Genomic DNA, 16498 nt, shown 5'->3' on the forward strand with positions numbered 1-16498 from the left:
ACTCTGCGCAAAAAATGGAAAAAACCCGATTCGAAAGGCCAGAAGCTAACTTTTGCGCTAACTGCGCAAAAAATGGAAAACGTTTATTTTAAAGCAGGAAAATGAATCAAGACGCTATCATTTCAAGATAAAGTTCGAGAATTAAGTTAAAAACCAATGATGACTTTGACGACTCAACTCCAACCGTAACAGCCCAAGCGTTTGAACTGCGATAAACAGGGACTACTGCGCCCCCATTTGGTCACTCAGCAGCACTGCACAGTCCATTCAGGCTCAGGAACTACACTGAAACGTTAGGCTGAAAATTAAAGCGACAGAAACTGTTTGCTTCGACTTGTTCTAATGGTTTGGAACACAAATTTCATTATGCTAACCACTGAAACATTTAAAATGTTGATGTGTGGAACACAAATTTCATTATGCTAACCATTTGCTAGCCTTTTGTGCCCTTCTTCCAGGTAATCTATTACATATATATTTATTTCATTTTATGATTTTGGAGATTAATAAAGATTGTTTTGTCAAAATCCTTAGCTTTCCTTTCTGAAATCTGTTTACTCATCTTTTGAGGTTTAGCCACGTTTTCTTACTTTCAGCTTTTAAAAAAATCCATATGCATATACACCGAAATACTAGAGTAGATTCTCAAAATGCAAAAAAGTTGTTAAAACAAATTTCATTCACACAATGAAATGTCTGCTCCACACCAGTCCACGAAACTCCAAACTTTAAATAGCCATTACATCACTTCCTGTTTTCACTCAGTAGTAAAGTCATGCTATTGGCTACTGTACGTGTAACAAGTCATGTACAGTAAGTTAGTTAGGTCATAAGTATGTTAACTAGTTTATTCATGTTTAACTAGTTCAGTTTCACAATAGAAGAGTTTTTGGCGCCTCCCAGAGAAGTCCACTGGAAAACCACTGATTTTTCCTTAATTGGATTTTGTGTCTTGATTTTCTTTTCTCTACTTTTATTGTAGCTTATGTTAATGCTAATTTACTAATGCTTTTACTATCTTCCTGCCTTGTCTTGTTGAACTTCTATTGGTGTGATGAATGTTGATAGAATAATATTGTGTAGGCTGCTGTCTGGGCTGTGCTGAAGTTTTACTGATCTATATAAATCACATCATACTTAGATATGTTTATTTTAGACCCTGGTTCATTTGCATCTGGACCGGAGATTATTTTCACAGGGATGAAATACCAGCAACCTTTTGTGAGTGATAAAAAACTGTGGTGGTTTTTATCTGTGGTGATTAAAAGCAGCTAACAGTTAGCACGCCTGCCTTGTAAGCAAAGAGCAGAGAGTCCTGGCTTGGATTCCCAGGGGGAACACCTAATGACTCCTCCACACTTGGAAATAGCTTTCGATAAAAGCGTCTACTAAATGCATAAATATAAATTTAAAAGTCAACTTGAATCAGAAAGTAATTGACCGATGCAATCCTTTCAATTGTATTATTAGCAACATTGTCTTAAGGCTTTTTTCCTAAACTGAGCAGAAAGCAGATCCTGTAGAGGAGTTTATAGGATCAGAGAAGAGCTAAATATCATTTCCATACCATTTGAACCTCTTAACTAGCAGCGCAGTGCACAGAAGAAGCGCTGACAACAACAATGAGGTAGGAGCGCCGTGCTTCGCCGCTCTGCCAAGGAGTATGGAGACGAGCAGGAGCAGAAGGTCAGAGGTCAACTGCGCTCTTCCACAAAAACGCCCTGCAGCTGTGGCCGTGTTTGAGACGGCCCTGCCTCACTTTGGGATACCATTCCCGCGATGAACTGCAAAGAATAGCATTCCGCCGCTGGAAAGGAGAGCATCACTTACAGTGATTCATCCATCGATTATTTCTAACCGAGCGTGGAGGTGCCATGTAAGCACACATACATTAGCTGCTGCACACATGCGGCCTCCGACACACACACAAATAGGCAGCCTGAGGCCGACTCTGACTGCTTTACAATCAGATTCTGACTCCTGCCAGCTCGTGGGTATCTTCACAACATCTAAAGGCTAAACACATCTGGATAAATGAACAGATGAGAAATGTAAGTGAATTACTTTGTTACTTTGTGTCGTAGATGAGCAGCACACCACTGCACACCACCAAGTGTGACCTTTGCGTTGTACCCAGCAGGGGGCAGCTCGAGCACCCGGAGAGCGTGTGGGGACGGTGCCATGCTCACAGCACCTCAGTGGTAACTTGGCAGCTGGTGGACTCAAACCTGAAGCCTTCAAGTCTGCTTGCTTAACCACCAAACCACCACTGCCCACTGATGAATGGGCCAGGATTTATCTTATTGATTAGAGTGTGAACTCAGATCTATCAGACAAATAACACTAATAAAAAAAAAAGTCACTTATTCCTACAGAAATAATCACCAGCTCAATGCTAAAATAACCTTCAGAACAGTCCCATCACACTGGCCTTTTAAAGAATTAATGTGGATATTTTTGAAGATATAAACTGTTAAAAAAGTTACAGTGTCTGACATCACACTTGATATTAACTCTGGACGATGAAATTCACCAAAACTAAAAAACGAAATTAAGAGAGGCTCGAGATATTCTAAAGATTTCAAAAAACAAATAGTAAAACAATCAGATTTAAATGAAATGTGTGAATTCTTGGGAAAAGTTTGAAACTAATCTCACCGTCAACATAAAGCAACAATGAGAAAGATAATATTTGCTCAAAATAGCAAGACTAGTAACTTGCGGAAAACATTGAAGATTAAAAGAAAAGAACAACGATAAAATGCTAGCCTGAATTGCAGAAACTGGCACTCGTTATTCACATGATAGCGCCAAAATAGGAAATCCTACCCAATCGTAGCTAAACAGGTTAGGGAGAACAAACCATACGCTATACCAGAAGATAACCATAAAAATGTGGTTCAAGTAAAAGGCTAATAGCTTAAGACTGTGGAGAGCTGACATTCTAAAAGATAACAGGAATGGACGGTTTCATTAGCTGAGTAATAGTTAACATAAAACAGGTTATTAAAGTTATCTGTGGTCCCAGCCGTCTCCTATTTTTAGATCATCCACAGGTTGGATGATAATTCAAGACGACATGGTAGCATTTTGCGTTTAAGCAGAAATTAAAAGTCCAGCTCCCTCCTGTCAGTATCTCACCAATCACTGCTGCTCAGGTTAGGTTCCAACCTTTAGCTGTAAAGGAGGGAGAATGCCAGCGTTGACGATTGGTTCAACTCCGTCACTGCGTCTGTTTTATTTTACGTTGACTTTTCCTGTTTTTCTAAGATGTTGGCCCTCTCTCTGTCTCCCATCCTCAGGACTGGTAATGGCATTCCCCATGACAACGGCGGTGTGACATGGCTGTGCCTTTGAGGGCTGCAGTGGCCCTTCATGAGAGAGGGCCGCAGAAACATGACAGGGTCAAGGTCACTTCCCATCATCCTCTTGCAGCTTTTCTCTCTGTCACGGAGCAGAAACTCACAGAGAGAGGGAGAGGGAGAGAGAGAGAGAGGGAGAGAGAGTACATCTCTCTGTCTGCAGGCCTGCTTAACATGAGGTTCAGCCAAAGGCTTTTCTGGAAACATCTCTACCTCTGCAGCTCCTGCTCTTCCTCCAGGGCCTGGGATGGATCGATAAGCATGGCGGAGTGAATTCTTTTGGCAGCAGAGTACAGCTGTGCAGTGGTGCCCCGAGGTGCAGCTCCGCTAAAGAGCCAACAAACAGTGGGGGCAGCAGTGGACTGAGTTTATTCAAGAAGAAGAATGATTCCACCGTATACGTCTCCCTTTCTCTATATTTATGATATTTGTCAACAATTACACTCCAAAAGATTCTAGATCCAAGAGCCACTATTGGGCAGGTGTGTCCAAAGTCCAGGCCATCCCTGGTACTTCTCTATTTAATTTATTTTGAATTTTCATAATTCAAATATCATTTAACAATTATTATAAAGTATTGGGTCAATATTTAGTTGTATTGTTGTTAACTTTGAATATATGAAATAAATTAAAGCCATAATGTTTACCATCTTATTCACTCATTGGCCTTTCTGTAGCATAGTCTTTTCATGGCATTTAGTTGACTGAGTTTGGCTGAGGACTTTTTTTATTATTATTAACCTGGATTGTAGATGGTTGGTCAGAGTAAAAGAGTTTTTTTCCAGCCAGATCTTATAGAGTTTTCCTTTTTTTTCTGCTGCTTTTGGTATTGCTTAAAAACAATCACTGATTATTCAATAATAGAATATAACAAATTACTATAATAATATTAGTAAAAAACAAAGTAGTATAAGAAGTCTAAATAAAACCCACCTCTGTAAATTTTAATGCACCTGTAATTTTATTGTAATTTGCAGAATACACTTGTTATCAACCGAATATACTGTAAGTCTGCAATCATTCAGACCTTTCGGTACAAGAGTCAGAAACAAAAAATACTCCCCTGCCACCTGGTGGCCATAACACAATACTGTCATCAACGTAGACAAGGAGTATTTAAAGATTAATTCCAAAAATAATAGCAATAAAACAAGGACATGTGGCAAAAAAATTAAGTATTTTTAAGTCTTTGTTTTATATTAAAAAATATATATTTTCTGCTGTCATGGCACTGTCCTTAAAGGATGTCTACTGACAATAAAAAAGTCAAAAACAATAAAAAATTTAAACACATTGATTTAAACTTATAAAAGGAATTAACAACATGTTACTTCCTGTCAACAGACAAAGTGCTGGAACTGCTGCTCTGCTGTTAAAATATGTATCAGAAAGCTGCACTACAGAAGCAGAAAAACAAACATCTAGAACGTTCACTTCTTTAAATACTTCCATTCACTTTGTGAAACATGTTTCTGTAATTACAAACTCAGTGAACCTAACTCTGATTAATATTTTAGCCTTGTTTAAATAAATCCAATATTTATCAACAGTAATTTATAATACTGCATATGCTAACTAAGTTCTCCTAAGCTAATATTTCCTATTAGTTTTTGTCAAATGTTGACCATATATATTTATTAGGTCGTCTGTGTTTGGTAATGGGATACAGTTTTGTTATTCAAAACTGTTGAAAGGTGTTTTACCCGATCTCTAGCTTTTTAGCACTTTGTTTTTGCTAAACCTTGATTTACTAAATTTGGCCTACATTTATCAATTCTATGGCTAGTTGTTAGCTATTCTGATGCTCACTTTTAGATACTTTATTTTTCTTAGGACTTAACTTTAAGTTACAATTTTATCTTCCATTGAACATTGTTATTGCTGTTCAGTGCTAACAATTAGCTTTCTCTACGATTATATTTTTCACCTATGCTGGGTAACCTTCAGCTTGCAGTACTAATATGTGGAACTAGTTGAATCAGTGCTGGCTCTGGGGCCTAAACCTGTCCCATCATCCCTGAGGTGATACCTCTGCACAGCTAAGGCTACAGCCTGTGCAAACCTGGACTGAGCTGTGCTTTTCCTGTCATCAAACTCTTCGTCTAGTCCAGATGTCACCGGTTTGGTAGAAGGTGGAGGGAAAGTAGAAGCATCTTCTTGCTCTTCCACGACTTCTGAGTCTTCATCGAAGAAGACAGGAGAAGGAGGAGGAGGGAAAGTGTCCTCTTCTGTTATCTCTCCCTTCTCCAAGTCTTCACCTTCTGCAGTTTCTGAGTCCCACAGCTCAATGTCTGCGCTCACAGACGAACCCCTGCAGCTGTGAAGGCCTGTACTCAGTTCTTTTGAGTTTCTGCAGAGTTTCTGTTCATCTGTGACATCGGATTTGTCTTCACCGTCATCCTCCTCCTCTGTTTCCTGTCCCTCCACGGAGAGAGGAGGCAGAGGAGGAGACTCTGGACCAGAGCAGTTAAATGTGTCCTTCTTCATCAAAGGTGTCTGTACATCACATCTGGAAGGAGAACTTGAATAATCTTCATGCTCACGGTCAGGAGTTGCAGAATAGGAAAGTGAAAGCTGAATCCTGTCTAATGTCTCTGCTGCTTTCTCAACCACTTGCTTGTTTGATGGGACCACTTTGAACGTAGTTGTCCCAGGCCTCTGGAGAGGATCCTGCCATTCAGGCTCCAGTTCAAAGGACAAACGTCTTCCTTGATGCTGCAGACACACAGAGCGTGCTGGAAATTCTGGAGCAGAATATGGCCGATGACTGACCCTTGAACCCTTTGAAACAGATGACACGAGGACTTTGGCCAGAGCAGAACGAGCGTCATAAAAGTCTTTCCTTCCAAACACGGGTAGGCAGACGTCAGCAGACGACTGTGAGGTAGATGAGGATGAAGATGATCGTGGTGGAGGATGGTTTGGAGTCAAAGATGGAGACCATGATTGTTTTAAGGACTCTGACTTATCGCTTTCCCCCTGCAGATCTTGACTGTTTAGATCCTCTACACTTCCTAAAGAGAAAGGAAACCCCCTTAGCATGGCTACATCTCAGAAGGAATGTCCACCTCTTATATAAACAATCCTTATCAACAAAGGACAAGGGACAGGTTTAAGAATAGTAATGTGTGGAATTGTTTTACCTTACAGACACATTTAAATTAACCATTATATTTTTTTAAAGCTGTAAAGTACACAGTTTACTGTATAATAAACTAGCATTTTTAGTAGCAGCTAACAGCAGGCTGCGACAAAACGAACCAACAGCCAAATTAGGAAATCATAATTAGCAATATAAAGTAAAAGATGGCAAAGTGAGCGGTCAAGAAAAATACAAATTTTAAACTATATAAACTACAGTATTTAAGGTGCAAAGAAAGTGCCTGTGTTAGCCACAAATTTAAAAACAATGTTTAAAAGATGATACAAATAGCTTAGCGACAGCTAAACCCATTGAACTTAAATGACAACAATATTTTACCAAAAATACCAACCAACCAAAAATAAATAAATACCAAAATGCCAACAGAAAGGTCAACAATTATCTATCTTATATAAGCTACGGAATAGCTAACAAAGGCCTTAAAAGATAACTCAAAGCTAGCTGAGCCACAGCTAAAATGAAAAATTAACTTCACAGGTAAGTAAACGAACAGGGGAACAAAATTCAATACTAAGAGTTTGTCCATTTAAGTTCTAGTGTATATTCATGAGATTTACCTTCTACAGAAAAGTACGACCAGGTAACATGAAAAAATACCAAGTAATTACACTTTTAAAGGCATAGAAAACAATAAATCTGTAGGTTAGAATGAAATTAGGTTTATTTAAAATCATCCAGAAGTGGAAGTGGTATTGAGATACTAAAGGCACAGCAGGTAGTCTACAATTTATATCAGAAAGACTAAAAAAAGGATTTAAAAGACAACTACAGAGTTCTTAGTGGGTGGAAGAAGAGGAGGAAGAAAAGTAAAGTGCAGAAGGAGAAGGTCTATAGAGGAGGTGAGAGAAGGAAAAGAAGATGACTGCAGCACCAGCAGCAGCAGCAGCAGGAGGAGGAGGAGGAGGAGGAGAATAAGGAGCCCTCAATCATCATTACCACCACCAGGTAACACAGAGTCTAGAAGCAAGGGAGGAGAAAAAAGGCTTGGCTTTAGCTTTTTCATCAGGATATGTGTCTCGTATCGTAAACACTCTTTTGGTTTGTTTTTCTGATATACTTTTTAGTTATACACTGCTTAATTTCCCATAATCAAAGAAAGGCTTACTGTATGCTAAGCTAACCTTTGTTGTGGTTCAACTGACTGCAGCGCCACTCTTCGCTAAGCTAAGCTAACGTTAGCTTAGCTTTTCCAAAGAATAGTCTTTTATTCAATATGCCCCTTTTTTATAATTTCTATTTGGCTATTTTTCCATATTTAAAAAAAAAAAACTCTTCATGCTAGGTTAAAGTTTTGCTTATATTCTGGTTTAAGCATTTTTCTAACAGCAGCATTTTAGCTATTTCTGGTTAACATACATGTAAATGGTTGGGGGTTTTTTTTCCCCTTTTTTAATTCTGCCAGGTTTTTCTTGTAGTCATATTTATCCATCTGTATGTTTATGTAACTTTTAGGCACATCTTGTTCAATGTCGAGCAGTTTAATTAGGAATTAAAGCAATATTTGTTTAAGTTTTGTGTTTCTAGGTTAGGCTGAAAAAAAAAAAATCAACTTTTTCTTACTACATTGTTTTTTTTACTAAAATGTTAGGTAAAAAGACTCAGGCTACTTCTAAGCTAACTTTGTTAACATATAAACCTAAAACATTGGTTTGCAAGAGGCAGATTTTATGATATGCATTGCAATAGGACATTTAACAGACATTTTATAGATCATTAAAAGAAGGTCATACTCCAGTCTACGGACAGCGAGTAGTGTAGGAGGAACAGGAGGAGGAGTAGTGTTGGGAACCAGTTCTGCTGTGTTAACAGGGAGTTGTTTCATTATCCTGAAGTTTACAGTGACTCAGCAGTCTGTGTTACAATGTCAGAGCTAATAAAGGGAAATAAAACAAAGACCCACACAGCTGGAGGCGTTTTCAATCTCAGCTCTGCACCTTCACTGGTCTGCCAATATAACAACTCCACCATGCACTGTGTGTACAATTACTTACATATGAATGGAAATAATGGTAAGTCCATTTTTTGAAGCCAGTTCAGTTTGTTTTTCTCTTAATATGCGACAGTTCAATGTGTCTAGTAAAAGCAGTGATGTCACATGACTGCATAAATTAACCATTTTCTAACTTTATTTGCCCAAACTGTGCTCTTTCATGGATATATAATTGGCAGTGATTTTTTTTAATTAAATCACATTTTAGTCTTGATGTAAGTACAATCATTCACCCATCAAATTAAACCTGAATAAAATTGAAAGAATATCAGAAATCTACTAAGGCTTTTGTTTTTTTCACCTGAATAAATTCTACAGGGATTATTGTCTGATGGTGTCGGTGGGACAGGTTATTTCTGGCGAGACTCCTCAGAGGTCGTGCACTTAAATAAAATGATATAAAAATAGACATTTTATCTAAGATTATTATTTGTGTTATATTTATTGTGGAATTCAAAATGGTTTGATGGGCTAGAATCAGCCCGCGGGCCGCCAGTTGGTAAGCATACACAGATAATATGTTTATTGGATATAGGCCATACTATATATATTGTTTTTATTATAAAATGCTGCCTAAGGTCATATGAAATGGTGTGTGGCCATGCTAGGAGTTTACCTTTAATCTGCATAACCTCAGGGGGTGTGTTTGCACATGGAGGGGGCGGAGCTTTCCTCTTAGTCATTCTTAAGGTTGATTCAGTACTCTACAAAGAGAAAATGAGATTATAGATTATCAACCACTGAAAAGTAAAGTCAGTTGTTTTCTAACGTCCTCTTGTCCAGCCAACAGACCTGCGTCCCTCTAAGATGGCAGGTGTCCATATTGCTGGGAACACTCTGTGAGCCACTAACAGGCGGCTGAGGTGCTCGCCTCTTCTTAGGCGTTTCAGCAGGAGTGTCAGTCTTATTCAGATGGAGAGTGGTTTGAATGTTGAGAGCCGTAGAGGCAGCAGTGCTCCCTGCTCTTTCCTATAGAGATGAAAATGATCGATTATAGTCATGTGAACCTAAAAGGTCCTTAAAATTACGTTGTTACTAACGAGACCTTGGCATACCACTTCGGCTTTTTTCTTTTTCTTCTTTCTAAATAAGGCAAAAAATCCTCTCTTCGCGTTCTGTTTCTTCTCGATCCTGAGTTGATCTAAAAAATATACAAAAGAAATGATTCAATACTACAATACTTCAGACAGACGTGTGTATTACCTCACCTGTAGGCAGTGAGAGGAGCTCTGCTGGTGGGAAAACAATACAATTGTTATACAGTAGTTTATCAACACAGTGGATCAGATCACATGACCTAACTTTAGGTTTTACAAACAGTATGTTCCACTGCAGGAACATAAAGGCACAGTAACTATAACAGTGTGTATTTTTGTGGCCAGGAATTACACCGAAGCCCTGGATATGATTAACAGAGAAAAAAAACAACAGTACTTGAGGTAAAGTATACAGCATACACACTCTTAGTAATAATATTAGAACTATGTGTAAAGTATTTCCTGTGACAGATAGACACATCTACATAAAAAAAGAAAATATTTCAAGATTAAAGGTCAAATTGTGTATTTGACAGTTCAATGTAAACCAGCTGTGATAGAACGTATTAGTCTGTAAAAACAGCAGAATATGGAGGAGGATAGAAACTGCTGAGTGTGGAAACCTGGCCCTCAGACAAAATACACCCTCACCAACAATTCAGTAACACAGAAATACAAGCAGATTTTAAAATGGGGAAACAAAAGAAGGAAGACTGGAGTTCAACGGAAAACAGGTGCAGCAAAATATTTAAAAAAAAAAAAGCGTGAAGAAGTGCAGCGTTACAGACAATTTCAGATGGTTATATCTAAATTTTCTAAACTGACTGTTAATTTTTTTTCAGATTTTTCATAATAACTTCTGTGTTCTCCAGTGCTGGGCTGACTTACTACCAGCATCACATCTACTGGGTCTGTTTCTTTTCTGATGCTAGATGCTCCTTTCTAGATGGACACTATATAATCTGTGGTTTCAGTTCTGCAATTTACAGTTTAGTCCCGTAATTTGTCAGTGCCACATTAGCAGCATTCAGTTGTCACAAATGTAGACAGTGCCCTCCTGTGGTCAAAGTTGGTATAGGGTATTTTTGATACAAAAGTCGTGTTGATACAGTTACCATTGAGTATCTACAGCTCTCATTAAAACCTCAAAATGCCTGAAGTCAACTGTTTTCCTGGCTGCATATCTAAAGAGTGAAGGTGTTTCTCTGAACGAACTTCTGTACTGTGTTACTAGAAGGTAAAAATGGGTCAGGAGTGGGCTACCAGCTGCCTTCATCATAGGAACATACATTCATGAGAGTTAGTGTTCTGAATAGTGACCATGGTGTAAGGGTAGAAACTCACCTGCGCCACCTCTTGTTGTTTCATGGCAACGCTCAGCACACTGCTCCTGAGCAGTATCTTTGGCAAACACTTCTCTTAATCCGTGCTCATTCAAGGTTTTGGTCAGGTCCAGAGGCTCTTTGGACAGACGGTCTCTGAATAACACGGTGGAATCCACTTCAAACTCACACTTGTCACACACAGCAGGCAGCAGAATTTTAAGGGGCACTCTGGGATTAACTCGCACCACGGTTTTATGGGACTTGTGGTAGTTGATCAAAAGTCGGACTGTGGCCTGCAGGGAAAAGAAGGGTTAAATCAGACTTGGACTTCAGTCAGTAGAAAGAATCTGACGTTAAAAGTGAGACGTTGGCTAAGTTAAAGTAACTTTGTATTTTCCAATCAAAACCATCTCTCAAAAGACAAATTCCTTGGACTGGGCATCACTAAGAACAAATGTAAATAGAGTTAATCCCTGCCCTGTGTCTGTCTGGACCAGATCAACTTACCTGATAAAATTAGAACAGAAGTTGCAAATAGCACTTAATAAAATAATTCCTGACATAAAGCCACAAATTTTTTTAAATTTTAATTATTTAGGTAATTGGACAAAAACAAGACAGACAGGAGTCCCCAGCGGTTCCCTTTGGGAAATTTGGAATGAATGTCTGGAGTACATTTTTCCAGACTTTAGCTAAGACTAACTTTTCAGGTCAGTGTCAGAACGGCATTGAGAAAACCACTCGATTGTTCCACTGACATCTAATCCAATAAAAGTTTATGTAATATGTTTATATTTAGAGCCAAGTGATTTTTCTATGAGAAATACAGGATGAAATTTGACTTCTCAGCCAGTGGTGGGTGGTCTTCTCCAGTAATTATAGGTTAAACTCATGGGTTCTGATGAGCTGTCCACTTTTAAAACCCTCCCCTTCACTTTCCACAGCTTGATCTCTGCAGCTTAACTTGTTTTGCACTTCCTTTCAGCCACATTACAGCAGCCTACTGTTGTTTCTCCCCAACTGTTGATGAACAGTTTTTTACCTCTGGCATATACGGCCTCCTGATCTTTTCTTCGACTCCTTTAGGCTTCAGTACAATTTTCTCTGCCTCCAGAGAGCCAATGGGAGAGTTGGGTTTGAAGGCAATGTTGTTCTTGTTGGGGGAGAGAACCTCCACCGTGTAGTCGGTGGGATTTAGATGGTAGTTTGCACATAGGGTCACCAACACGTCCATCACAGGTTTACTGAAAGATTAAAAAAAAATAAAAATGAATATGTGGAAATAATCCACTCTTTACTTTGTTCCTGTGTGTATGTGAATACAACTTAAATGTGGAACGGTTCTGTTTGACATATACACAATAGAAAAGAAGAGCAGCACCTGTCTGTGGTTCTCTTCAGTGTGTCCTACCTTCCATGTACAGTGGCATGTTTCTCCAGGCCACCAGGCAGGACCACAGACAGGAAGTGGTCTCTGTCCAGTGGATCTTCTTCCATCTCAATGTGATCTCCAGGGGAATGGATTGGCCAGAGACTGGTTTAGTTCACAGGTGCCACGCTTCAGAGGAAAAACAAAAGTATTTATTTACTCGTCAATTCAGAGAAATCAAAACCAGAAACAATAAGATTAAAATTACAAAATTACACAAGATACAAAATAAAAACAGAAATAAATGAGGCAATGTGTCCACAATGATTGAATTGTGGACATATTAATTAAATTAATTAGACAGATGACAAAAGTAAAAGATATTACAAGACAATATACGAACGGTGAATGTGAGACTGGATTCAATTTGAATCACAACCTCACTTTTACAACAAGTTTGAATCAAACCTAAGTGTAAATTCTATCGATCTTCACTGAGTGATAACGGAAACGCGAACATTTTGTGACATCGAACATCATCATATTTTAGTCAAACAAACTGATTCAAAACTGATCAAAATTGATTTTGATATTTTATCAAATAAATCACAGAAGGACGAAAGCGTCTTTCCTCCGAGGTCCACTTACCACTCTCACCAGGTGAACACTCGGCCATGTGACACGTGACCGTCTGAATCCAACAACCACATGGTTTGTATTAATAGAAAGCGGCGATTGGAGGAAACGGGGGCATCACAGCGTTAAAAACGCGGACTCGGAGCATTTAGATATTACTAGGTATTAAAGAATCCCGACGACGACACGCTGCTGCAATGACACGGTCCTGCTTCTAACCTAAGCTGCATTTCTTTTGTTGGCCAGGAGCAGCGCTATAGTAAAACTCCCACCACCTGTTTTCAACCCGCAAATACTGAAATTGATAATTAAACTTACATCTACAAAAACGTTTAGTTTTAACCATTTATATCATAATTAATAGATGCAGCAGTAGAGTAAGCATTTTAGTAGTACTCAAACAGCCAAAAAGAGATGGAGAGAATATGTAGAAAAAAAAGACATGAAGCTAAAGAGGAAATATTACATTTCTTACATAAGCAAGTGACACCTGCTCTGCACTCATACAGGTGCAGCCATGTTGCTCAAACATCTGTCATCGGTCTCAGTTCTCTTTTCCATATAACATATGTGTATATATATATATATATATATATACACACACACACACATTCAACAATTTCATTTTCCAGTGTAGATAATGTTGGCCATTCCCATGCTCTGTCTCAGCTACTGGCTTTATCTCTTTACCTGTCAATGGCTCAAGTTTCCTTGGTTAATGTTAGTATTAAATGCCTGTTTCCTTTATTTTTAAGCTACCTTTTAGTGGTGTTTTGGCTAAACATCTACAACAGTGACTTAATATGTCACTAGTGTATAACCTTTAGGCCATTGAGATGAAAAAAGTATTTAGTAAAATGTTCAAAAGCCTAATAATGTTAATGTGATAGTATCCTTAAAATCAGTATAGAATAAATGTTTGAAAAATATTTAAAGAATATCTGAACATATTTTCTGTTCAGAGTAAACATTTGTACTCAAACCAAAAACAAAGAGATTTGGTTAAGAAATGAAAATAGACATAGAACAGCTAATATTAGACTGCTTCAATAATCAAGTCTACACTCATACAGTCTCAGCCATAACACTCAAGCAGCACTGCAGCGTTCCAAATCAGATTACACTCCACTGTTCCATCAGAGGGATTAGAGCTTGTTATGAAAGGCTGCGTCTCTTCCTTCACAGACTAATTTAGGAAACACTTCATTGATTATACAGGACAGGCCCAGTGTGTGTGTGTGTGTGTGTGTGTGTGTGTGTGTGTGTTCTCACCTGCCTTCTGTAGTTCTTCCCATCCTTACTTCCAAAGCTTTCTTCACTTTTGTGATCAGTGAACTGAAGGTGGAGGAAGACACGGACAGTGGAGCAGATTAGCTGACACACCCACAGGCCAGGCCTGGTCATGTGACTTTGCTTTGCATGTCCCTGTGATAATTGGGGGCAGGGAGCCCAACCTCTTGAGAATACTACAAATGAAACTGATGATAGAATGAAAAACAATCAGACTAATACCGTATATCAAAAGAGCAAAAGCTGTAGGCTGGCACAATCATAATTTTCTTTTTGGTTTAAAAAAAAGGACTAAAAGTAATTCATACTTTATAACGCAATTGGCTAAAATACCCTACTGGAGGCCAAAATATGTCCCAGAAATCATTAAGTATTAGCAAAAATAAATCACAAATACTGAAATTTTTTTTTTTAAACATTTTAAAGAAAATAATATAAGACATTTACTGTGTGTTCAAAGTGTAAAAAAATATAAAGATATATAGATAATAAGTTGTAATAAATAACTTGAGTTTAAAAAATATTTAGATGTCTGCAATATGAATGAAACTGAAAAACTCTTTAAGATTATTATCAATTGACTTTTCTGCACAAAACAACCAAACAGGTTTTAAACTGTAACAGATGATTGACGGGGATTTTTAAGAAGTTTTATAAACTTTTTTAAACCCTGTACTGAAAGAATAATATAACATATATATAGAACATCATTTTTATTTCATTTATTTCATTTCCCCTTTTAAATTGTTGAAAACAATTCTTTTTTTCATTTTAATTCAATTAAAAACTTTTAACTTTGATTTAGAAACTGAAAGTGGTGTTTCAGGAACTTGAGGATGACTTTTTTCTTTCATCTTTAACTCATGTGTGTCAAATGCCAACTTGGATTTTCCATGACATACTTCAACACACATCCGTAGTGGACTGATGGAGGTCTGCCTTTGACTGGAAAGCATGTCACACAGATTAATACTGTTGTTCCACAAGGTCAAAATTAGACTCCCAAATTCATCACCCTGCTGCTAATGAAACCTGCAGCAAAGTCACAGAGACATGCCAAAAAGGACAGCCTAGAAGCAACGGAAAACACAGGGTCCTTGAATCCAAACACCTTCCTGCTAGCGTTCTCACAACCTTTGCTGTATTTTCTCGTTGGCCTGATGGATCCTCTCTTTCCACTCAGCCTTTCCCCTGTGTTTTCTTCATTTCTGAACTGCACCTCTTGTGCATTTATTCACTTAGTTTAATAAACCCATTCCACAAGGCATGTATGAGCTGTTAGCCTTTTTTAGGCCCGGCATTTATCCTGAGTTGTCGTTTTTTATTGTCAAATGTTTGCTAACCTGTGACTAAGTGACATGTTTATTTTTCATAATTTGCTAGGAAATGTTTTCTTTGCTCTCTAGGTTTGCTTAATTATTATTATGGCTGGTGTCTACCTTTTTTATTAGCTATTTAGTCTGTAAGTTTTAGTAATTTTCTGCCCTATGTTTGGTTATCTCTTAGCCTTATTTTTGTTGCTTACTTTTAGCTATTGGGCTAATCAAAGGCTTTATTCATATCTTTATCTTCAAATCAAATCAAATTTCAACCTCTTTTAATTAATTAATTATGAAAGCTCTGACTGTTAACAGTTTTGTGGCTAATATTAAACATTATTTTCTAAACTTTTGGCTTTCTCTCTGTACTGTTCTCTACATTTTTGAGTTTTCTAGGAAGTAGATTCAGACAACATTGTACGTAGCTGAAAAATATTGTCCTCCTCTGTTGAGTAATCGATTCTCTGAGTAGATGCAGTGGAACAGCTCAGTCCTGTACTGAAGAGCTTACTATAGTCTATTGTTGCATACAAGTGGCTGTTTGGGTCTCTCTGGTGTCCAGGTGACTTCATTGCTTTGATAAAATGACCAACAACCTACACAGACACAAATGTTTTTATGCTAATGCTAAGAATTAAAATGAAAACATTGCCCATGTCATGGGTTTGGTGAAGTTATAAATCTAGTTGAAACGAAGGGCTACAGATTGCTCTGTTCAATTTTTATGCACAGACAGTGGTTTGTGCTCGTGTAGTTTACTGAAGGGGAAACTTGACGGAATTTTACTACAGACATAGAGCGTTGTTTCACTATTTGACCAGCAGGTGGCAGAATTGGACATACAAAGCAGAGCTGCTTTTTGTAGACACCTTAATGTGGCTTGCGCGCACGCAACAGTCTACTTCCTGTCACCTCAAGCTCAACCTCTATTTCAGAAAATAATCATAAAATCATACATTTAGCGAATATTTCATTTTTGGCTCTAGAAATGTAATTAATGGATTCTT

The 16498-nt window shown here is 38.0% G+C and overlaps 1 protein-coding gene across 5 annotated transcripts; it reads right to left on the reverse strand.

Annotated features, from left to right (window-relative positions):
* Nucleotides 1–442: 442 nt before the first annotated feature.
* cobll1a (cordon-bleu WH2 repeat protein-like 1a) lies at nucleotides 443–14439 on the reverse strand. Of its 5 annotated transcripts, none has more exons than XM_025062702.1 (8): nucleotides 14155–14439; nucleotides 12289–12435; nucleotides 11920–12121; nucleotides 10897–11170; nucleotides 9571–9656; nucleotides 9308–9484; nucleotides 9132–9219; nucleotides 443–6376 (listed from the first exon to the last, which is right to left on the reverse strand). In XM_025062702.1, the coding sequence occupies exons 2-8, from the start codon at nucleotides 12372–12374 to the stop codon at nucleotides 5319–5321; spliced, it is 1971 nt and encodes a 656-aa protein (XP_024918470.1). In that variant the 5' UTR covers nucleotides 12375–12435; nucleotides 14155–14439; the 3' UTR covers nucleotides 443–5318. The 5 variants fall into 5 exon arrangements, with proteins under 5 accessions (XP_024918470.1, XP_024918471.1, XP_024918472.1 ...); XM_025062703.1 differs by lacking the exon at nucleotides 14155–14439 and adding an exon at nucleotides 12895–13166; XM_008324843.3 differs by lacking the exon at nucleotides 443–6376 and adding an exon at nucleotides 6385–7482 and having other exon boundaries at nucleotides 14155–14394.
* Between the last annotated feature and the right edge of the window lie 2059 nt (nucleotides 14440–16498).

This window comes from Cynoglossus semilaevis, chromosome 14 (genome assembly GCF_000523025.1).
Source record: "Cynoglossus semilaevis isolate Cse_v1.0 chromosome 14, Cse_v1.0, whole genome shotgun sequence".
Taxonomy (NCBI): Eukaryota; Metazoa; Chordata; class Actinopteri; order Pleuronectiformes; family Cynoglossidae; genus Cynoglossus; species Cynoglossus semilaevis.